The sequence below is a fragment of the Nannobrachium achirus genome, assembly GCF_963921795.1.
Source record: "Nannobrachium achirus genome assembly, chromosome: 5".
NCBI classification, from domain to species: domain Eukaryota; kingdom Metazoa; phylum Chordata; class Actinopteri; order Myctophiformes; family Myctophidae; genus Nannobrachium; species Nannobrachium achirus.
In genome coordinates this window covers 38556204-38581197 of record NC_137814.1, presented here as the reverse complement: position 1 = coordinate 38581197, position 24994 = coordinate 38556204, and the positions used below count along the sequence as shown (strand labels likewise).

General features: G+C 43.9%; 2 protein-coding genes across 2 annotated transcripts; one reads left to right on the top strand and one right to left on the bottom strand.

The window, feature by feature from the left end:
- Positions 1–217: 217 nt before the first annotated feature.
- Positions 218–4470, bottom strand: otol1a (otolin 1a). Its single transcript, XM_080725769.1, has 4 exons — positions 4325–4470; positions 3698–4119; positions 3108–3197; positions 218–1254 (listed from the first exon to the last, which is right to left on the bottom strand). Exons 2-4 carry the CDS (start codon positions 4092–4094, stop codon positions 536–538), a joined length of 1206 nt encoding a protein of 401 aa, XP_080581895.1. The 5' UTR covers positions 4095–4119; positions 4325–4470; the 3' UTR covers positions 218–535.
- Positions 4471–7287: 2817 nt separating this feature from the next.
- ppm1la (protein phosphatase, Mg2+/Mn2+ dependent, 1La) lies at positions 7288–21033 on the top strand. The gene is made up of 4 exons (XM_080726633.1): positions 7288–8381; positions 13902–14076; positions 17067–17228; positions 18154–21033. The coding sequence occupies exons 1-4, from the start codon at positions 7986–7988 to the stop codon at positions 18504–18506; spliced, it is 1086 nt and encodes a 361-aa protein (XP_080582759.1). The 5' UTR covers positions 7288–7985; the 3' UTR covers positions 18507–21033.
- Positions 21034–24994: the final 3961 nt, after the last annotated feature.

Sequence of the window (24994 nt, the reverse complement as noted above, 5' to 3'; positions counted from 1 at the left end):
TGAAAAATATAATTATAAGTACTTAAGTAAATGTCCTTAGTTGTTCTACCACTGGAAATAAAAACTCAAAACAACGAATGTGGTGCATTTCAAGCATAGGAGTCTTTATTACTTTGTCAGAAAGCATACAAATGTTGCAGAGTCATACAGCCAAACCTCATTCATTATCAAATAGCTGGGCGAGCAAAGCAATTACTCTGATTAGCATAAAAGCAGCAAGCAGGCATGGAGGCAGCAGAGATATTTACTTGAGTCACATTGATTTGACAGAGTAGTGCAAAGAGGCGGAATGCTGTGCATAGTCTAGTGCAGTGCTGTGGTTCTCAAACTTGGACATGTCAAGGTCTCCCCTTAACTTTGACAGTGTAAAAATGGAACCATGAAATGGACACGTTAGGGTCCATTTGGTTCCATTTTGTACACTGTCAAAGTAGACTTGTAAGTGGTCAATTTAGACCCCCATAAAGGAACCTAGAGAGTCCCAGAAATCCACTTTGAGAACCACTGGCCTAGTGGAGGAAAAACAAATCTGAACTCATTCCAACGGCAAAACCTTGGGGTCAGTGAAAAGCAGGAAGCCGGAGAACGTGCTGTCGTCCTCGCTACTGGAGTAGACTCCGTTCCAGTCCCTCAGTGTCTCCAGCCACACCTGATCGCCGGCAGTGAGCTGCAGCAGGCCCAGGTTGGATGCTTGATCAATGTCCTGGCCGTACAGCGAGTCGCGTGTCCGCAGCTTCCGCACTCCGTTAACCACCAGGGCGGCACGCAGGGGGCGGTTGCGTACGGTGATGTGGTAGGTGAATACATAAACGCCGGAGTATGTGACATTAAACTTGCTGATATTTGGGTCCCAATGGCCCTCCCCATTGTAAAAGACCTTGTCAAACTTCACTGGCAGACCGGGTGGTGGGAAAGACTTGCTGGGGAACAAGCCCACGCTGAAGGCAGATCGGACTGGCTCTGGTATCTCACCAGGGGGGCCTTTTGGACCCCGCGCCCCGCGTCCACCTTTACCACCTCTCTCCCCCTTCCCACCCGGGCCGCCTCTTGCTCCTGGGGGCCCCCTGGCTCCGGGCTCCCCCTTTCCTCCTCTCTCGCCCTGTGCACCGTTAGTTCCATTCAATCCTGGGGGGCCTGGATCACCTCTCACACCCAAACACTCGCCCTTCTGTCCAGGGGTCCCCGCCGTCCCATTGTGTCCCGGCTCTCCTGGGTCCCCTTTCAGTCCACGCTCTCCCTTAAGGCCTGCGTCACCTGAGTGGAGAAGTATTCGTCTTACAGTGAGAAATACTGTCCTGAAACCTTTTGGTCAACTAATCAACTAACATTAATACTCATAATACACATTAACCTGCAAAAGAGGTATTATTATTATCATATCTACATAAGTTTAATTAACGCCTATTACTCGCAAGCCAATACAGATCTAGCTTTGCGGAAGACTATTTTTGAGGCAGTTTTTCTCTATTTAGATAGGATGCTTGAGAGATAGAAGGAGAGAGACACGCAATGCAGCTGGAATCAAGCTGGGGGTATTTTGATGATGTTCTTGACACACTATCTGATCATTTACCGGCATGGTCCCTGCATACCTTTTTCACCTTTCCCTGGAACTCCAGGAACCCCAGCAATCCCTGCAGATCCTGGTGCACCTTTGTCACCTGAGGAACAGAAACATTTAGTGAGGCCCGGACTGCTGGCCCAGCGGTCCGGGCACTTAGGCTCTAATGTAGCCAGACTGACAGCGCATCGCGGGTTCAATCCCGTTCCCGACGATCTTTGCTGCATGTCTCTCCCCCATCTCTCTCTGCCTTTTTATTTCATGTCCATCTCTACTGTACACGATCAATTTTAGGCAGAAAAGCCCACAAAAAAGTTACAAATTGATAATTCGGGGGATTTCTATTTCATATTTAAACCATTTCACTAAAATTTAAACAATATATAAATACGTAGCTCAAATTGATTGAATAGATGCATATGGATAAATAGAGTTTTTGGCATACATCATATAGTATTATATAGATACAGTATATATGTTACAGTATGTTTGGGTAACTCAGGACGTTCTATGTAAGAGCGCTTGTTTTGTCGTTCACCACACACTAATCACCACCAGATGGCGACGTCAGCCACTGCTCTGCCATTCACTAGTGAAGGCACTGACATCACTCGTTTGCGACTCTCTTTCTTTATTTACTAGCCTAGCCTAGCCTAGCCTAGCCTAGCCTAGCCTAGCTTAGCCATTAGCTCCATTGTAGTCACTTGGACAGGGCGTTTATCGTGGGCTTGCCCAGGCCGCGATTGCATTCACCACGGCTTCGTAACTCGCGCGGCGCTCCGCCGGCCGCGCGGCCCTGGCCCGCTCTTCGCGGCCACTCGCGCCTGCGGCGCTCGGGGGCGAAGAGCAGGACCAAGGTCCGCTGGCCTTCGCGCCGCTTGCAATGTCGTGGACAATCGAGCGGCTCCGCCTGGAGGACGTTGTTGTGGCGACCGCTTGCTCCGCCCCGTGCGGCACCACGAGTGCTCCGTTTCTCGACCGTCCTGTTTCTCTAACAAACCGTGACATATACACTATTACCCTGATATCATATACCTAATTCCAGAAATGGGTAGAGGAGCCAAAAACTGTACACCAGTAAAAGTATTGTAATTTGTTACATTAAAATAACAAATGGATCAAGTATAAGCAAAAGTAATCATTGAGGAAGAACAAGAAAGTATCTAGTGTCATAATTACTCATACTCAAGGACTGCGGTACTATACAATCTGAGTTATAGTACAAATATTCAGGGCAAGATGAACATAATCAAAATATCCTGAATTTAAAATTGTAAATGCCATTTTGTTTTAGATAAAACAGTTACACAATAATACATTATATCTTTAAGGCAGTTAAAGGAGGCAGACCATAATATAACTGTAGTTTTTGGTCTGTCCACTCATTCTTCTGTGCGTAACCCGTAGAGATGTTCTGTTTGCTGTGACTGGCTGGCTGTGTGTATGTCATGTGACAGAGCCAAAGCAAATACCAGTCAGAGTCTTTGGCTAAAGTCTCTCTGAGTCTGGGAGAATGAAGCAAACTGAATGTGTTCTTATCACCCACCTTTCTCTCCCTCCAGTCCAGTAGATCCAGGAAGCCCAAACAGACCAGGGAGCCCCCTTGGTCCAGGATCACCCTTCTCGCCTGGTGGCCCTGGAGAAGATCATGGAAGTAATGTCAAATGTATTCTGATCATAACAGAAGAAGTATGGAACCCAACCAGGGACATGCTGGGCCCCTGATTCAGCCCGGGAAAAAGAGTTGGAGAGGCCCTCATTGCACGCTATAGAGAGAGATCTCTCTCTATAGCGCTGCTGCTACTCAAAGATTTGCCATATCAGATCACGACAAGTGACGAGCCAGTGGGCCAATTACATGAGTTATATTTTGTCGTTGACGGGTGGAAACCTTGTATGTCCAAAACCGTTTGTTTTGTATTTTTCATTTAAAAAATGATTTTAACTAGTGAAAACAGCCGCGAGGCGTTGTGTGCTTGTAGATCTGCTGTTTTCACTACTTTTGTGCGACGGCCTTGTATGATGAAGCAGGGCTTTGCTTTGCGAAGAAATCTACAAATTTGAAACTTGGAGATACAAGGTTTCTTAATTCAAACAACTCTAAACTCTAAAGCACTCTCATAAAGACTCAATAACCTTTAATCGGTGGGCAGCACTCGCAGAAGTTAAAGAAACACTCGTTGTAGTCCACGGTGAAGTTCCCAAGGACAGGCCCGGGGGGTGGTATGGCATCTGTCTGTAACTCAGCGGTGTAGGCGTCATTGGAGTAGGTGGTGCTGTCTGTAGAGGAAAGGGTGAAGGCATCCATCATGATCTCAGTGGTCTCATCTGTAAGCATGTTGCCTGGGGTCGGGGTGGTGGTGGTGGTCTGCCTGTAGCGGCCCGGTGGTCCTCCTCCTCCACCCCCCACTCGAGGAGGCTTCTTGGTGGTCTGGGGTCTGGGCCTCTGGGTGGTTCTGGCGCCAGAGGTCAGTGTGGCCGTCAAGACCACAAGAAGAGTGGTCAACAGGAGGACTAGGCGAAGACACGGCATGCTGATGGCTTCGTTCTAGGATGATCTGCAAAGAGAGGAGAGCAGGGAAGCACGCAAAAAAAAACGTTGCTTTAGAAAATCTCAAAATACGTCTATTCTTTCAGGTTTCGATTTAAAGTTCCCGGATAGCAGGGCTATAGTCACAGTTGTTATTTTTTTTAAATGCTTATCGCAAATGCAAGATTGTATTTGTTGAGCAGTGGCATACGAAGGTGACAGGTCCAACTTACCTGTCGATGTTGATGCTGTTTACTATTCATTCCATCCCTTCCTTCTGGTGACTGATAGTGTACTGCTGTCCTTATATTGGCCATGGTAGTCCAGCTCCTCCACCAAGAAACCAATGGGAAAACAATGGACAGAAATCACTTGGGGTTATAAGGGTAGGTGTGTTCGTAAGGACATATTGCGTGACACCTGAGGGATATGAAATAGAAAGTCTAGAGCAGGTTCCATACAAGGCTAGACTTTATTCTTTGTGATGGATGTGGCATATGATTCCACCGTTACAACAGTGCGCACTGTGTAGCCACCGTTTCAAATGCATGCTTGCTTTATATACAAACAGAAGAAAAAAACGTGCAAGGTGACAAAAGAAACAAATACACGCAAATACTATCATGCATGCACGCATGCACACACACACACACACACACACACACACACACACACACACACACACACACACACACACACACACACACACACACACACACACACACACACACACTATACATCACTTGTGGGGACATTACATAGACTTCATTTTTATGCAAGTCCTGTGGCCTTACCCTAACCTCTATCCCTAAACCTAACCCCTAACCCTAACCCTAACCCTAACCTTAACCTTAGCCTTAACCCTAACCTTAACCCTAAACCTAAACCTAACCCTAACCGTTGTGGGGACCTACTATTTTGTCCCCACACTGTCAGAGGTCCTCTGCAGGTGACTGTGTGAACATGCGTTTAGTCCCCATAAGTATAGCTAGACAAACACACACGCACACACGCACGCACGCACGCACGCACGCACGCACGCACGCACGCACGCACACACACACACACACACACACACACATATACAGTATACTGTCAGTGGTGAATATCTCATAGGAGGGTTACCGTACATAGGGTCATTACTTTGTAGTGACCAAAACTTTTGGCACCACCTCAAAGCAGAAAAGGCCTCAGTCACCACAGGATCCATGTCCTTAAACAGGCTCCACCGCAGCACTGATCTAATCGCTACCTTGATCTAACGAATCCAAGGCAAGACCAGCAACCCCTGTAGAAACACAGCACCGCTGATCTTCACAATGCATTGTGGGTAGAGTGTCGACCTCTGACATTAAGGCCCAATGAGTGCAGGTTCCGGTTAGAACCCCTTTGATGTTTTTGTGCTGTGTCCTTGTTTCACTCCCAGACACCCTGCGGCACATTGGTACTGTAGCTATGGGACATAAACTCTGTGTGTGACAAAGGCTACTTATGGCATGGGTTGAAAGAAAGAAAGAAAGAAAGAAAGAAAGAATAGAGTAGGTTGTGCAGTGGTTCTCCCCCCAGGATAACTAGTTAAAGCAGTTCTACTTTTTTCTTAAATTAATCAAATGTACATTTGTCAAATCAATCTGTATGGTACAGTATGTTAATTGCGACTGAAGGTCGCAGACAGTTTAGTTTGTGAAAAGGTAGCCTGCCGTTGCTCATTCTATTTCCTCACTGCGTGTCGGATATTAGGGGGTGGTGTTGTGCAGTCTGGTTTATTAACCAGGCTAGTGAAACGGCACATGCTGACTCCGTTTGTCTGGACGCGTACACTTTTTACGGTCTATTGGTTTGCCGCTCTGACATCATGCTCTGACATCACTGTGATGTCAGGGGAACCACTCTAAACAGAATAGGTTTGCCGCTGTGACATCACGCTCTGGCTTCACTGTGATGTCACACTAACAGATTCCCTTTTATTCCCATATGGAGTTCCCTGATGTCATCAATATTAAGCCCATATCTAACAGGACTTCATATGGGAATGCCCATATATGGAGGCCACATACCACACTAACGGAATCCATATATGGCCAAGACAGATGGCCAAGACAGACCATATCTGTGTGGCTGATTCTACAGACAGGGATCTCCATGTATGGGCATAAAAGGATATGATGTCAGATGTCATAGACATCATAAGACTTTCACATAACGAATAACTGAGTAAGCATGTTTGGGCTCTCACAGCATATCTCCATATACTGTACAGTACATGGATCTCCATATATGGGTACCAGGGGTCTCCATGGGTAACCGGTCCAATGTCCATCACTGGCCAGATGGCCAACACATGGGGCAACCTCGATTGTCGCCCTGAGACGTCTTACTAGTATAATACTTGTACATTTGGGGTGGTTGTATTACGTCTCCCTGCTCTTCTATTTAGATTGTTACTGTATCATATGTCTCACCTATAGACACATGATCTGACACGAATTTTAACCTAATTAAATGTATTAAGCATCAGGCAGGTTCTAATAGCTCAGTGGAAGAGGAAAGTTTCAGCTTTAATAACATCAAAACCAGTTTTAACTCTATAGTCTATACATTGGCTATTTTCACAAAATGTGGAGAAAAAGAAACAGAGGGGGGCTACCTGGCACAAAATGCATTTAGATGGGGGTCCTCCGTACTCTGTTCATATCAAATTGGGGGTCCTTGGCATGAAAAAGTTTGAGAAGCCCTGGTGATAGTGTTAGGTAGCCCACACATAGGCTATAAAGTTTATTCGAACTGCATAGGCTGCTACAATGGTGGTGATTGGCCAGTGGGGGTGTCTTATAAGAGGGAATGTGCGCACCAGAGTATGCAGCATAGACCATATAGGTATGCAGCAGCAGAGGAGAAGCTGTTTTCTACTAAGACCAACCAATGGATCTGCCTTTAAATAAAGAAACAATCACAATGAGTGCCCTACTGTGTGCCGTTTCTTATATTGTGGGTAAGAAAGAAAGGAGGATAGCATGTTTTTTTACAACATCTAATAGATCTAATATACTGTAACTGTCTGTATGCATGTCAGAATGCACGAGGCAGGCAGGCTGTCATCATAACGGATAACAGGAAAATAAACATGAAAGCCAGCCATATATTTAAAGTTACCGTAGCCTACTAACATAGTGACTTGAAACAAATAGAATATACTGCAGCCTATTCCATTAACATGAGACTCTCCCCCACCCCCCGGTTGCCTGCCCTGTAATGTTTTGATTATCCATCATAGGAGGCTTGCAGCTGCGCACTCTCTGTCAGCGGCAGCCACATTCAAAGTATGGGGTGCGTGGTGTGAAATGATGCGGAGCGAGGGACGGGGACCAAATAGACACATTTCCTGGTGAAGAATCGGGGTCAGAGAGAAAGAGGCTACCGCCGAACCCCGCTGTCAATCCTCCCCGGTCGCTACCCGTCGCTCTCTGGGCGGGTCTAACTCTAAACCCCCTAAAAAAATCGCATCGGCGCCCCTGTTTAATTTCCACAATGGAATATATTCATCTTCTCCTCCCGCAGCTGTTAGCTTGAGGACGGTGTCTCTCAAGAAAGAAAAGACGGGCGGGCCAAATCAATGACGGTGGCCTGGTCCGCGTTCGTGTTGCTGTGTGAGCTGCCCGGTATTACTGCCGCCCGATCGGCCGCGCACGGACGGTGCGACTGCATTCAGACACACGGGCGGGCCTGTTCTGTGTGCGAGAACCACGTCAGAATCAGATGGTCATATCATATGAAAGGGAATTTTTGTTCAAATCCGTTCGGCAGCGAAGCGATTTGTTTAGCGTTCCGTTGAGCGGATGGAGTGAATTGCAATAATATAGAGGAGAGACAGCGCGGCGGTTTTGTTGCTGGGTGATGGTAGGAGACACAATGACGCTGTTGTCTCTCCTGGGTCGGATCATGCGTTATTTTCTCCTCAGGCCGGAGACATTGTTTCTGTTGTGCATAAGCCTGGCATTATGGAGCTATTTCTTCCACACAGACGAGGTGAAGACCATCGTCAAGTCCAGCCGCGACGCCGTGAAGATGGTCAAGGGGAAAGTGGCGGAGATGATGCAGAACGACCGACTGGGGCTGAGCATTCTGGACGCGGAGTTCTCCAAAACCTGGGACTTCAAGAACAACAACGTAGCGGTTTACTCTATACAGGGGCGGCGCGATCACATGGAGGACCGCTTCGAGGTTATCACTGACATCACTAACAAGAGCCACCCGTCTATATTTGGGATATTTGATGGGCACGGCGGCGAGGTAAGCTGGAAGGGATATTGAGGAGGTCCATTCCATTTCAGTCATCATGGCCACGGCCAAGTAGGCCCAGGCACACTGTGCCAATCATCAAGCATGACGGTTATTATGGTGTAATGCTGCTGTTGCACACAAGTGTCATCATCATCATCACTTCAGAGCATGTTTGAAGAAGACACAAGCAGTTGGCTTGAGAAAGTGTATGTTGTCAATTCACCACCACATTGTAGGCTAAATAAAATACAAACAATTCACAACACACACACACACACACACACACACACACACACACACACACACACACACACACACACACACACACACACACACACACACACACATTGTGGGAGAATAACCTCTTTTGTGGTCATGCCTCCACTCCAAGTGGTGGAGTTGAATTGCACACCCTCATATAGACCCACCCATCTGGAGCCTTTTGTGTTACAGCTCCAGTGTGTGTGTGTGTGTGTGTGTGTGTGTGTGTGTGTGTGTGTGTGTGTGTGTGTGTGTGTGTGTGTGCGCGCGCGTGTGTGTGTGTGTGTGTGAGAGAGAGAGAGAGGGCTTGACTTCTTCCCTTCCACTCCCTCTTGTCAGGGGTCAGTGAATTCCCATGGCTGTCCACACAGACATCTTGTCCTCTGAACCATCTGTCACCGCTGTCCCCAATGCTTCCAGTCTGCCTCGAGCAGTGAAGACAAACATCCACACACACTGTGACACACAGACACCGCTAGAGATGAGTGTTTCCCAAAACAATAGGTCTGGACTCCCCAGTAAATGGCCTTCCTCTACTCTAAACCTACATTTCTTTTTTTTACTATTATTTCAAAAGACATATTTTCATTTTAAAAAAGAAATTCAGGAAAGAAAATCGAGAAGAAAGAAAAGGGGAAAATATATAATAGCTAATAATACATTTCACTATTAAATAGGGCTTAATCTATAATGTATTTTTGTAAGTTTAGGTCCCAGGGAGGCATCACATTTCTCTTTTGGGTCTCGAGCTAAAAGGTTTGGGAAACACTGCAGTAGATCATTAATTGATTGATTGATTTGATTTGATTTGGTGACATCACATAAAAAGAGCACAATTGCACTTTCCCGAATCCCGACATACAGTCATAGCATCACAGAGGATGAAAACATAAAGCCAGAGGGCTTATTTCCATTGTGGTCCTCAAATAATACCGGTACATCATTCATTATTTACATGTTACCTGGATAACTCTGGTAACATGGGTTTCATGCTTGTTTTCATCTTACATCCTACTGGCATACCATTGAAACAAATCACTTGAGAGAGAAACAGAAATCCTATTTACAAAGATGCATCTGGCTGGGCATGTTATGGTTTCAGTACTTTATCAACAGAATATTTCAAAGAAATACCGGCTAATACTGTGTCTGAAGCTCTTTATTACAGCAATCCTGGTTATTATAACCTTTGGTTATCACCATTATATGCCCAGTGCATTATGCTTTACGGCTTTACGGAGTATTTAATATATACAGTAATTTTCAAGGATTTGAATATGCTAACCGTGAGATCTATTGATAGCCTTGTTACACATGAAATAGATTAAAGAAATGCCATGATGGTCTAGCTCTTCACTTCCAAGGCTAAATATTACCATAGAAGATAACAAACCAAACCCTCTTGATTGGTGCACATTATATAGCTGACTTCAAAGAAGGATGTTGCAGTACTTGTGGGTATTATGAAACTTCAGTTGTGGTCACATGATCATTAACACTGCAGTGGTTAGTCTGATTAATACTTTGCCATATGACAGGGCCAGGCGCTGGAAATAGCCGATCTGCTATTTTTGGTGCGAAACTAACTCTGTATGAATAAGCAGTTGTGAGACCCCATCCATAACCTGCATCTCCCCATCTCTGTTTGTCCCTTAGCCTAGTAATAATTTAAGAAAGAGGCAAATTGTGAAAACAGCCGAAGTTCACAGCGCCTTGCCTTGATGTAGATCGTGTATTTTCACAGTAATTATCTGTGGAACCGAGTCAAACTAAATGTAATGCCTCAACTCCTACATTATACCGGTAGGTGTTTATCGGGGTATTATTATTTTGGGGGGTCATGGCCTGAAAAGGTTGAGAATCACTGCACTGCCTTAGCCTATAGCTTTATTGTGTAAATAAATTAATGAAGCCCAGTCCCAGAGATGCAATTGGATGGTTCCAGCAGCCAAAAGCCGACATTGAAAAGTGGTTAGTTTTGGGTTTTTTATGCCTTTATTGATAGGACAGTAGACTGACAGCAAAGGTCGTCGGGATCGGAATTCTAACCCGCAACACTCTGTCAGGCATCAGAGCCTACGTGATATGCGCCTGGACCACTAGGCGAGCGGGCACCCAATTTGACAATATTTAATAGAGAACCATAACATGCACAACAGTGTTGCTGTTGTTGAAGGGAGATAGAGAGCAGGGTATGTTTACTGGAGCTCTCTGTCTATTCCTGTCCCATAATCAAATATTTAACCTTCCTGTGTGCACTGCAAAATCCTCAGTGTTCTTTTAACTCACATACAAAATGAACCAGTAGGTCCATGTGACATCCCCCGGCCAGCCACACTACATTACTGTTTCTCTCTCTTGCCGTCCTTTACCTATGTCTTTACGTGTGGGATGCGCGTGTGTGTGTATGTGTGTACATGCAGCTCATTGACCTTTGATGGTGGTGGTCATAGTCACTGTAGGAGGGTGATATGGTGGCTCTGCCGACTGGATCATGCTGACATTGTCCTCGACCAAGGGTCTTATTAAAAGTAAACAGTAAACACACACACACACACACACACACACGCGCGCGCGTGCGCACACACACACACACACACACACACACACACACACACACACACACACACACACACACACACACACACACACACACACACACACACACACATGCACTAAGCCTGAGCTCACCACACATCATAACAGAAATCATCACAAACCCACTGAGGAAAGATTCCAGACCCCAAACAGGCTTGCCTTTAAAAACAAACCATGTTCTATATCAAGCCCCACACAAAGTCAGAAATATATTGGAAATGTAGAACAGGCATGCTTTCTGTGTATACTTTCAGACATTAAATCAATGGTATAAGATGATCCTCATCTATTAAGGTACTTTGAAATCAAGATTTTATTTTTCTGGTGCAATACAAAGTACTGCAGGTGTGGATATCCAGGAACCTGTTTGTTTGCTGATGTATTCATTCTGCTATTTGGCACAAATATAAGGCAGTGCTATTAAATGGAGCAAACATGCCAAGCCAAATATGGACAGTAAGAACCGTGTGTCTCTGACTGAGCTGTGTGTTATAACCAAGCAATGTGTGGGAAATTACTCCAGCATCGCTCTACTTCAAAGTCTCTTATGCGGGCAAGTAAGTTGTCCAAATATGCACATGTCAGCACAAACCGCCTGCAGTTGTTTTGATTCATTAGCTGATGAAGCACAACCTTATGCGAAGCAGTTTAAAGCCCTGTGTTTTTATTTTTCACACTGGTGGTCACACTACTGTGTCATATATAAACAACTTGTATCTGACTAAAATGCCACACACATGAATGCAGAGGCTCACATTTGATGAGTGAATCTCAAATGAAAACTGCTGCAGTGGTCTTGGTCTAATACAGTACATCTCATTTGCATGGCTATATCTTCATGCTGGAAAATAAGAATTGAAGGACTAAGCGAAGAAAGGGAACCTTCATTTGTGTGATGCTCAGAGGTAATCAAGACTGACTCACTGCCTCCCTCTACAATTAAATGAAAGAATAAGTACACTTGTGACTCATCCATTCCAGACAGACACACAGAGACATTGTTCTCTGTAGTGACCTATGAGGAATATTGTAATTGCTCACAGCATAAGGTCCATGTCACGTCATATTTAATGACAAAATATCTCAGATGAAATAGCATAAGTCTGCAAGTCAGGTTGTATCTTTGTTGCGGCTGATAAACTTGATTCATGTTTTAATGTTAACCCAGGCACTTTCAATTGCTGGTGCATGCAGGAAGAGACATATTTTCAGAATCTTTTTCATAAATAGCTGTGCTGTGGCCCCACATGTACCGGTAGTGTTACAGCTGTTTCTATAACTCTATAGAAACATTGTATGATTAGTATTTTCTATGTAAGCAAGAGAAAGAGTGCCTATTATAATTCTTTCTGTTACATTTTGCCAGATGTGGCCAGCAGCAGTTGTCCATTGCAAGGCCGTGACAATGAGGGGAGAAGATGAATGAATGGAGGGCAAGGAGGGAGGGATGCAGGGTCGAGGAAAGGTTGTTCAATAATTCAGCATGGAACACCTGCTGACCGCTCATTTAAAAGGAAAGCGGAAGAGAAAACCCATTGAACCAGAGCCACAGCACCAATGAAATCGCAATGCTTTTTTTGCTTTTCTTTTTTTGACTCAGAGTGGAAGGAAAACAGTCCACTGTGCTGAACGTGATTTACAACACAAGAGAACCCCTTGAATTAATAGCTCAACCTGCCTCGGAAACATTACCTTTTTAGGTTAGAGAAAGAAGCAAATGTCTCTAGCTACGCAGAAGCTATAAGCACTTGGAGGAGAGGTGCTCACTGACAATAACAAGGAAATAATCTCTTGAATCCAACAAAATAACTATCCTCAAACACTGACGGTAAAAGAGAGCCTTTACAGTGAGTCAATATGCACCAACATGCAGTGCAGTGAGCAACATGCAGTGAGCAACATGCAGTGAGCACCAACGGAACACCACCACAATTAGTATCAGTTGTAACACCTCTACACACTACTGGGAATGTCAAGTGACATGATACCATACAGGAAACTGTGGTGTGCAGTCTAGCATGGACAGAGGTATGCATTTCAACGTCTCTTTCTCTGTTCATCCTATACTGCACATTTATATTAGATTGCTTATGCTTAGTCAGGACAGAGTATACATTTCCACCCACTGCTATTTAAAACCTTGGCTCTTACCGGTATATCATATACAGTCTTTGTATAGGCGATTTTATCTCCAAACCCTCTGCTAAGTTTAGATTTTGTTTACATAACCTGGACAGATGTGCTGGATTGATTGATATAATAGATGAGTTGTTAATAGATTTTACGTAAGGTATTTGGCTACTTCACAATTCACTTACATAGCTGTGAACTCATACTCTTTATCTCCATCTTACCACATCTTACACAGTAAAGTCCTTGTGTTAATTTATCCATTTATAACTAGTGTGTGTACAATGTAACCACATTAACCCCTGCAGCTCCATTTGGTTATCTTTGTACACTCCCAGTTAAATGAACCACCTTCCCTACTTCGAACATGTCATTATAGGCAAACAATCCTTGAATGTCTTTCGAAAATAGCAGATCACAATGCGTTGAGACTATTGATCTGCTATTTTTTTGTTCTTTTTTTCTTTTTATTTAGAAACGTTTCGATTTGTTTTAATAGGGCAAAAGTGGTTAACTTTTACTCCGTTTGTTCCAATCCAGGCTGCAGCTGACTATGCGAAGGCCCACCTGCCAGAGTCATTGAAGCAGCATCTGCAGGTCTATGAGAGGGAGAAGAAAGAGAGCTATCTCTCCTACGCCAGCATCCTGGAGCAGCGCATCCTGGCCGTGGACCGCGAGATACTGGACAAGCTCTCTGTCAATCACGATGAAGCAGGTCAGGAGTGGAGAAGGGGTGGTTTGGGTTTATGTCATGTGTATGTGTCGGGGCTGGGAGTGGGGGTTGCATGTACACAGCCAAAGGTTGTGATAGAAAACAGCTCACGTAGAGCAGAAAATTAGATGTGGTCCGGCTTGCAACACCGCAGCGATGCTTCACGCCAAGATGAATGGACATGATCTTTCATCAGGGCCATGTTGGGCTACTTTTATCAGTAAAATGAAAAAGGTTTTGAGTGGTATTGATTGTACACCCTACCTTCACAGCTCACCTCTGATTTAAGACCCATTCCTCCCAGCAATCTGTAGATCACCTTGGGTGATTTATACTTTGTTGAATGCCGTGGCGCGCACCGAAAATAGCCAATCTACAAGCTCACAATGTGTCGGGCTGCGAGGCATTGTGAGCTCTTAGATCGACTGTTTTTGGTGAGTGACACAGGCGCGCAACTAAGTATATGAGGCGTAACACTGATGCTGCTCCTCAACAAAATGGACCAGCTCTATTTCATTGGCGCAAGGGGTTTATAGTTAGCCTTCCTGTCAGCCCTGAGGAATTGATTAGATACAAAAGGCGGATTCAGCAGCTTGTAAATCACAGTATTTCTCATTGCAGTGGAGTGGATATAAAGCCAGAATGCAGTCAGAAGTGATTACACCAGGGAATGGTGCTTAGTTCTTTAACCTTGACATTTTCATCCCTGGAGGTATACAGTAGCTACTAAAGTTGGATATGATGACTACAGCCTAAAATCATGATTGTTGGCTCCAAAGTCAAATAAATAGTTTGTAACACGTTCCCCTTCGGTTATGCAATACCCAAAGTACCTATAGTCAGAGTTCTTAGAGCAGTACCCATTATCATAGTATTAGGCCAGTACATGACGTCAGTCAGTACTATGACATCATATTGATGACATCAGGGATCTGGGCATAAAATGGACACAGCGGATACAGAGAGATTTGAGGATTTATCTATCCATAATAACTAATAATCGACTGAATGTCTGTCCGGAAATAACACTCTACGTGGGTGACGGGTAGCCAATCAGATGGGCATAAATGGGCATATGCTTGAGGATTGGTGGATTGGTGAGTTTCACATGACATTCCGGCCCACACCCCAAATAGGCGATCTCTAGGTGAGTTTTACGTGACATCATAATATCTTACTATAAAACGGAAGAAGCGGGCGCAAACCTCTAAAGGGTAGTCTCCCGAACGGCGAGTATCGGAAGTAGCCACTGCTGCACGGAACTGTAGTCCCATTGGAAACATAACAGAAACACAATAGCTCAGACAAAGTCATTCGAGCGGCCTATTCTTGTTATGGGTGTATAGTTTAAGAAAACGTTTGAAAACATCATGGAGGTAACACCAATAACACCAGAGAAAGACGAAGGGTCATATTGGCCTTTCCTTCTTACTGCTGGGAAAAATAATACACCTATTCCTCCTTGGATGGTACCAATATGGATGCACTTTTGTTTCAAACTAGAATGAATCACTGATCTTGAATACAAAAATAGTACAGAACACATTCTACAACAAATTCAAAACTATTCACTTTAGGGGAAAAGATTAAGCAGCAAAACATCAGTGGTATGTTGATAAAAAGAGAGAGAGAGAGTGATGTACTGCCCTTTTGTCAAATAAATAAATAATAAATAATCCTCAAACTTGAACACAGACAGCACAAGACACACAATATAGCTCCAGAGCGTCCAGTACAACAGATGAAGAATGAATAAGGGACTTTTGTATTGTTTGAAGCCCTATTATAGAGCCACCCAGAGGGGAGCCTTTCAAATTAAACAAAACGTGGATGTAAGGAATCCCCCAGGATTTGTAGGGCTTGCTGCCTGTTACAGAGCATATACATCTCAGATAACTGTCTCTGTCATTTTCCTATGACCTTCTCAGCCAGATTCACAATTCTTGACAATTTACTTCTATTCTTAGCCCTAAGAAGGCCATACAAAGTAGTATATATATATATAGATAGTGTAGAGACACTTTCTATTAAACTTTTGTAAGCCAACTCTGGAGTCTTACTTGTGTCTGATTACACAAGTAAGACTCCATAAACGGGAGATAAGCGACCGACACATCGCATACAGTGTTAGCTGTTAAGTTCCTGAAAGAGTGACTCTTATGGGCTTGGGCAGCAACTGTCATCGTGTGGTGTTAGCTGTGCGGAGGGTGGGGCCTCATTACTTGGCCCCCAGGAGGACATAGACCCAGGATTATGTACATTAGTACAGAATACTTAACAATACTGTTGACAAGACACTGCCTTGAGATTCACCATGTTCAAGACATCGGGGAAGGAAATATCTAAGTGTTACTTCTCACTCTCTCAAGCATTATTTGTTGGGGATACACCTCATACTATTACCAATTTGCTACCCTTTTTGTTGTTTATTTTCACCTATTTTAGCCAGTTTACTTCGTAGGAGACATTTTATTTTACAATCATGTGCAAGCTGATGCATAAGTGTATTGTTTTGGGGGCTTTTTCAGTGCTCTGGATTCTAGCTTTTATGTGCCTAACAATCTGGGACATTCACAATACATTATATTCTCTTTTCTTAACCACTTTCAACAAGAGGTCACAGATTTACAACGACAGTGAGCTTGAAGGCCAGCTATTTTAAACATGCAACACCACCGCCGTACAACAAAGTATTAAATAGGGCTTAAGTGGTTAACATACCGCTTAGTGAGGCTGTGATGAAAAGTAGTTTTCAATGACATCTTCATTTTTCATCAGTGCAGTGTGATTGTATAAGTTACTGGTGGAAACAAACCAAGGCTGGTGACAGAAGCTATGTGATCTATGCTGTCCATTGTGTGTTATGCTTAGTCAGTGAAAAGCACTTGGCGCGCAGTAGCCTTGCCAATGAGAAGTAGCTGTTGAAGTGGAAAATCCTTCAGCCGACTCATCAATTATCTCTCTTCTTCTGTCTCTCTCTTTCTTCTTCCCAGGGACAACATGTCTGGTAGCCTTGTTGTCAGACAGAGAGCTTACTGTGGCCAACGTTGGGGACTCGCGTGGTGTTTTGTGTGACAAGGATGGTAATGCTGTTGCACTGTCACATGACCACAAACCCTACCAGCTCAAAGAACGGAAAAGAATCAAGAGGGCAGGCAAGTGGTGTACAGCACTATTTTAATGCAAAGCAAAGACCAGGCAAGGGATAAACTATTTGAAACATATGGTCCTCAGCTGCCACCTGTTGGATTACTTTGGAATAGCATTGTGAGAAAGGAAATTAGGGAAATTAAATCCAGTATGTATATACAAACATTTGCCTAAACATTCAATAATGCTTTTTTAAATAGTTTGCAGGTAAATACCTGTGGATCAATCCAGTTATTATTGTGTACATACATAATAACTAGGGGTGTAACGATACATTTTAATAGCGATTCGATACATATCACGATACATGGTTGACGATATGATACATGGACGATATTGGTTCATTCATGGTGATACGATACGATTCGATTCAATGATTTAAAATCGATATAGTAACTATTTAGCAAAGAAATTAAATCTGTGTGAAAGGTGTGGCTAGTGCAGGTTTTTAAGGGAAACATGTATTATTATGGATATAAATAAGTAAACACAGTGATTATCTGCCAAATACATGGACATTGTACTGTATATCAATTGACAAACCTGCACCTTGACATGAACCCAGAGATTACACACATTTATCGATAGACCAGTGTAGCTATATGGAAAGGAAAAGTAATTAAATGTTTCTTCTTAAAAATGCTAAATACAATGCCCAAGTAGGTAATATCGATACAATCGATTCTTTGCACTGCCGATTCGATACGATACAAAATAAAACGATACGATTCGATTTTAGCTGTTTTCATTTCGATATACTTGGATTTTTTTAGTTAAAAACGATATTTCGATACAGTTACTATATCGTTACACCCCTAATAATAACCTAATGTTGACAGGGTTACAAAAGTCGCAAATAGGCACCAGGCAGCTCATTACCACTTTGTCAAATTGTGTATGAATACTAATGAAGGAACATTTCCATTGCAGGGGGCTTCATCAGTTTTAATGGCTCCTGGAGAGTCCAGGGCATCCTGGCCATGTCACGCTCTCTGGGTGACTACCCTCTGAAGAACCTCAATGTGGTCATCCCAGACCCGGACATCATGACCTTTGACCTGGACAAGCTGCAGCCCGAGTTCATGATCCTGGCGTCCGACGGCCTGTGGGATGCCTTCAGCAACGAGGAGGCTGTGCGCTTTATCCGCGAGCGTCTGAACGAGCCGCACTATGGCGCCAAGAGCATTGTCCTCCAGTCGTTCTACCGCGGCTGCCCCGACAACATCACGGTCATGGTGGTCAAGTTCAAGAGCGGACCAGGAGGAAGTAGCAAAGCAGGGTAATTAGGTCAGGGAGAGGTAACGAGGCTGCATGGGGTTTGCTGATATGTTTTGCGGTTATGTTGTCCTCCGATTTCCCAGTGTAAAGCGTGACTTATACTTAATTGCGCATCGGTGTTGTGAGTTGAAAATAGCAGATCTACAAGCTCCCAATGCAACGCCATGTGATGCATTGGGAGCTTATATGTCGGCTATTTTTGGTGTGTGACACCGGCAAAGTAAGTATAAATCAAACATAAAACCAAGGGAATACTGGAAACGGGACCCTGCGTGCTCTTTTATGGATATTGTTATGAATGCACATGCACTGGCATACGCACGCACGCACGCACACACACTTACACACACATACAAAAAAAAAAAAAAACAGTATGTTGGTACTCACACTTCCTTTAACCATCTAATCCATCATAGATCTTGAACACAAGCAGATATCCTCAAATAGTGCAGATGCTGCAGGCATTATAATTGGGAGTTGTTAAATGAAACCATTTGTTAAACCAATGTTTAAACTGTTGTTAATTTTTACCCAGTGACTGTACCAGACACATAGCCTACACACAGTCTAAATACACTGAAGGTAACCCTCCTTTATCATCAAGGGGGTTGCTCTTAACCAGCACCCATCAGACTGTGATTCATTTACTATGGTTTACTTCAAATGTGACTTGCAGTCAGTACCGAAATCTGTAGGCTGTCTCTAAAACTCAAATCGGAAGAAAAGCAAATAACGTTTTCACGTCGAAACCTGCATTTTTTGTGTTTTGGCATTTCATCAAATTGTGATTATAAAATGTTTATATAGTTACCAAATGTGGATGGGAAATATTATCGTTAATCTGTAGGGTTACATGATAGCAGAGAAATGTTTCAAAATGAAAAAGTTTTACAATAGGATTGCTACTTTAGTTTTTTTCCACTTGAAAGTAGAACTTGTTTAGTCTTTAACCTAATTGATAATTGTTCCTACAAAGCTGTAGAAGGTAAGCCTTTGGGGGACTGCCCACCAGACTTTGATGCTAAAAGGTGGAGATAGAGGGCATTAATTGTGAACATTGTGCGCTTCTTTGGATGAGCTAAGAGGCTAATTGTCTCAGAGAAGTAGTTTAAAAACAACATATGACAAAAATGTGTTTTCAGCGCGCACACACACACACACACACACACACACACACACACACACACACACACACACACACACACACACACACACACACACACACACACACACCTGTCCGGAAAAACAAACAATGCACTTTTGAGACTTTAATTTTTATGGAATGATAAGTTGTTCATTTTCATTACACTCCCCACCGGGGGGGGGGGTTGAATCCTCCATGGTGCCTCCAGCTTGGCTGAGCACGATAGGGAAGCTGTGTGGGGAGTGTGATCTCTAGGAGGAATAACATGTACCTATACACATGCATTACGTTTCCCCACTGAAACTCCTCACTGTCAGGTGAAAAGAAGCGGCCTTGAAATCACATGTATTGGAGGAGACTCGTGGTTGTCTTTGCTCTCCCTATAAGACCATTGTAGGTGCTAACAGTGATATTGGGACTAGAATAAATGGGAACCAACTGAATCGGGAGAAAACAAAAGATGATAATTTCCCCCAAAACAATATCATCTGAGAAATAATCATTGGTAATGTGGATATGATTACAAAACAGCTAGAAACATTCATTGTTCATTTCACTCAGCTAGAACAGTCTAATGAGTTCAGAACATTGAGGCTATATTTCTATTTGCTTTGCATTGTTGCTGTCAAGTAGTATACCATAACCAGATTTTCAGATGGTATCTAGTCTCATGTCACAATATCGATACATATCACCCAGCTCTACTGAAGGGTCCAACTCAAAACTGTATCAATACAATGGTTTTTACACCAACAGTACCAGAGCATGTGCTTTGGCTTCTTGTTTATGAAGAAAAAAAAGAAGAAAAAAAAAAAAGAAAAAAAAAAACTATGTATCCATGGATGCTGATGGGCCTTTGGCCCAGAAAGCACCAGAATAAGCGATGCAAAAGACTGGTGATTTACGCACCTTAGCTATCATTTACAGCTGCAACCGGAATGCTAGTAGCTAGGAATACAATTATGCTTTTGAAGCAATACTGGAGTCACTGAAACCAATGTTCAATTAAGGCCAGTACAACCATACTGATGAACTGCTGTACTGAATTCAATTACCTTTACTACTGTACACCATGGTTTTTTGCATTATTCGAGAGAAGCAACAAGCCTTTCTTTTTATTTAACAATTGACCTTAATGCCTTATTTATTGTTAAGTTTGTTAATGTGTTTGGCAGATGGCCAAAGCAGTATACTGTATATTCAGTTGTTTGTTTGTCCTTTTGTACAGAACATCAGTTTACAATTAAAACAAATACCAATAACTTTGACTTGGGCAGCTCCTCCACATACTATAGAGCCTACTGCACAGATTGTGGGCCTGGGCTTAGTGTACAACTCTGCCAAAAACACAATGTAAAATGTTTCTGTATGCAAACGATCAGTATTAAAATTAAGTACCATGTCAAATTGTATTGCATTTTGTCTTCAAGTTATTTTTGTGTGCAGGGGTGTCGCACCAAATTCTGGGCCCTGGGTACAAGGATTCACTGCGGGGCCCCTGTGCTTTAACTATTGAAAAATAGCAGATATACAAGCTCAGCGCGGCACCGAGTGCCACGCTGCGAGCTTGTAGATCTGCTATTTTTGAAAAATCATCATGAAAATCTTTGAATATTTCAAATCCTTCTGAGGTTTTTTGAAAAACCTATGTTTCGATGTCAGTGGAGCTCAAACCTTTTCATGTGAAGGACCCCCAAAATGGTATGTATTTGGCCACGGAACCCCATCTCAAAATATTGACTTCCAGGGACCCCCCAGAAGCAAAATTTGAGTTACAAATGTTCGCTTAAAAAATACATATATTCAAAGATTTGCACACATTTTCACGACTTTTCAAAAATAGCAGATCTACAAGCTTGCAGCGTGGCACTCGGTGCCGCGCTGTGAGCTTGTATATCTGCTATTTTTCAATAGCTAAAGTATAAAATAATGAAGGCCCCTCCACCACCTTGGGCCCTAGTAACTCAGTCCCACTTTCCTACCCCTTGTGACGCCCCTGTTTGTGTGTGTACATCATGACAGGACATTAGTCGCAACATAACTATTATATAGGCCTTATGCAGGTTAGGCACAATGACAACACTGTCTAGTCAGTGTCTGTCTACCAATGTCGTAGCAGTTGTTGTTTTGCATTATGGATTCTGTTTTGCAGCTGGGTTAACACAATTAGTGACGCAAACAATCTAAAAATAATTAGGTGATGAGAGCATGTAGGGAGGGGGGTGACCAGGGGTGTCGCACCAAATTCTGGGCCCTGAGTACTTTAACTATTGAAAAATAGCAGATCTACAATCTCGCAGGCACTCTTGAAAATGTGTGCAAGTCTTTGAATATTTCAAATCCTTCTAAGGTTTTTTGAAAAACCTATAAGTTTCCTATGTCAGTGGTGCTCAACCCTTTTCATGTGAAGGATCCCCAAAATGATATGTATTTGGCCACGGACCCCCATCTGAAAATATTTAGTTACAGGGACCAGTGGCGTATCCAGGAATGAGGGTCAGGGTAGGCGAAATCGCAGCCGAAATGCCAGCAAGGTGCCGGCCCTGAAATGCTGGCGCAAGTTTTGCTGGGGGGTCCCTGGCCCATAAAATTTGAGTTACAAATGTTTGCTTAAAAAAATACATATATCCAAAGATTTGCACACATTTTCACGACTTCATCAACAAGCTCGCAGTGCCGCGCTGTGAGTTTGTAGATCTGCTATTTTTCAATAGGTAAAGTATAAAATGAATAAGGCCCCTCCACCCGGTGGCGCAGTGGTTAGTGCTTCGCCTCACCGCTAGAAGGTCCTGGGTTCGATTCCGGCCGGGGGACGCTGTGGGTGCTGGGGGCGTGTTCCTCCCTCCTCATCATCAGCGCCCACACCCTAAGTGGGGTTGGCGATAGGGCCTTTCTGTGTGGAGTTTGCATGTTCTCCCTGTGTCTCCTAGGGTAGATACCCTCACAAAAACATGCAGTAATCCTGGTCTCAATAATGCCTCCCCCTGGCCAGCCGGGGCGCTTGATGGAGGGGAAAGGAACTGTTCCACGTGCTACGTCCATCCCAGGGAAATCCCCCCTGTCAGGTGAAAAGAAACAACTTGGACTACCCATGCATTGAAGGAAGCATGAGGTTTGTCCGTTGTCTCCCCAGGCGTGGCAGAGGGAGAGCAGAGCCCAGGATTACATAGGCAATTGGCACTGGGTGAAAATGGGTTAGAAAATCGTGGGATAAAAATTATAGGAAAAAAAGGCCCCTCCACCCTGGACCCTATAACTCAGTCGTCGTCGTCCCCCCCCCCCCCCCCTTGTGACGCCCCTGACCGTGACGTTGACCTAGAGTACAAATAGTTCTGTGTGTCATTTACTCTCTATGCCATAGGCTGAGAGCAGATGACACAGAACTATGCCTGGTAACACAACACCGCTGCAGCCTACTGGCAATGGCTCTGACGCCGTCACGACCTAGACGGCGCGCGTAACGTGGCGGTGGATGACAAGTCATTAGTGACGGCCGGGGCCAGGTGGAGTGCCTCAGAATAGCATGACACCGTAAAGCAGCAACTGTGCCAAATGTCGAAGAGTGGCAGCTACCCAAAACCATGCAGCTACCAGCCAGCTCTGTGTTTACGGTCAGAGGCTCTGACCGTAAACGCCTTTTGCGTCAGTTGGCCAGCCAGGAACACTTGTCTTTAACAGGGATTCTGAAGCCTATAAAGAGGAATTGGATGTGAGACAAGTGAGCACATCACAGCGACCAGACTGAGCAGATTTGTCCAAATATATTGCCACGCACGGTTCGGACATTTTCCACTAAAAACACTGTTCATAGCCAGGGATTCCGTTTTGACAATGGGACAGCACGGCTCCAAATCATCCACGGAAGCGCGCATGCTTTTCCAGCGTTTTGGCGCAGCGGACAAATCAGTGTATGAGAAAATGAACGAATCATCTCCACGTAGTACATCTACGATCCCTTTTCAGCAGAGGGCCGCTCCTGCTCCGCTCTCCACTGGCAAGAGGACTAGTATAAGACCCCACTCATGGCACCATAGCTGCCGGCCACGGGACACCGGAGGACTGGTGTACGTAGTGGGGGACCCCACGGGCGGCGTCTGGATGAAGCCGAGAGAGAAATGGACAAGATCCTGATATGACAATGTAATCTGATCAATCTTTTATTTGAAAGAGGTTCTACTGGTGAAAAGTCGTGCCCTATGTTGTGGGGTGCCTTTCCATGTGTCCTGTGGCTGTGAGGCGCGCAAACAACGATGATGATATCGTAGTGCGTCTTGACCGCTGCGCTGAGGCGCGTCTGTGCATGGATTCACGATGCAAGACGAGAGGCTTGTAAAGCTTACGTCTGTTGGATCGAAATGATGTTTGATGTCATGGATAAGTTGGTTGGACTAAAGTCACTAAACTCTAAAGACGATCGATGGAAGTGGAGTTGAAGACCATCAAGTTTGCTTTCCATGACAATTTATTTTGATTGACAATGATTATGAGTCATGTGTCAACGAGTCAACGAGTTTCACTTGATCATCAATGTGTTTGTTTTGTTGTTGAGAAATAGCCAAACAAAGGGATTCACTTCTCAACCTGTCATGATTAGCCTACACACTGATATGATTTATTGGGGCTATACTGACGGCCTGATCTTAGTCGTGACTTGTCACAAAGGTTTGCCTTTCTGTTTTATAACTGCTATGAAATACTTCATTTTCATATCTCAAAAGATGGACAATAACGTGGACAATTTACTTTAACCAAGCTCGGCATTGTACTTTTTAACTACAGTTCATCACAACAACTCGGAAACTGTCTACATTTATTTATTGTCTAAGAATGTTGTGCATAATTCTCTGAGACACAGCCGAGCTTTATTTCTTGTTTTTGTATTTGAACCGTTAATTGATGGTGGGTTGGTCGTGGATAAGGCCAGGGCGGGGCGGTGTGGGTGTGTGGGGTGAACTGCGGGTGCAGCAGGGCAGAGGCGTCAATTGGGTATGACAAGGTATGGAAGCTGCCATACATTGGCTACAAGGGGGAAAATAAAATGTACTTCTTAAAATAAATCATCATGCCTGTTGCTAAGGTCGCGTGCAAGACACCAGTCATGTTGCCATATCTTATCTTTTGATGAAATGACGCCACTGCAGCAGGGCCTCAACCTGTTGCACTCTGACATTTTTAAGGTCACATGTAGTAATATACTGTTTAACTAGCCATGGCTCCATTTAGACCATACAGTATATTTCCTTTACATAAGAGATCAACACATTTTCTTTCTTTCTTTGAACATGTACTGTCTGGAATGTATTTCTTGTATCATGGATCAATCATCAATGTTGATTGACATTTACACAG

Coding starts and splice junctions, on each gene's coding strand:
- otol1a (XM_080725769.1), bottom strand. CDS start 4,094: ATGCCGTGTCTTCGCCTAGTCCTCCTGTTGACCACTCTTCTTGTGGTC. Junction 3,198..3,697: donor GTGCTGCCCACCGATTAAAG/GTTATTGAGTCT, acceptor GATCTTCTCCAG/GGCCACCAGGCGAGAAGGGT. Junction 1,255..3,107: donor TGGACTGGAGGGAGAGAAAG/GTGGGTGATAAG, acceptor TTCTCCACTCAG/GTGACGCAGGCCTTAAGGGA.
- ppm1la (XM_080726633.1), top strand. CDS start 7,986: ATGGTAGGAGACACAATGACGCTGTTGTCTCTCCTGGGTCGGATCATG. Junction 8,382..13,901: donor TTGATGGGCACGGCGGCGAG/GTAAGCTGGAAG, acceptor GTTCCAATCCAG/GCTGCAGCTGACTATGCGAA. Junction 17,229..18,153: donor GAAAAGAATCAAGAGGGCAG/GCAAGTGGTGTA, acceptor TTTCCATTGCAG/GGGGCTTCATCAGTTTTAAT.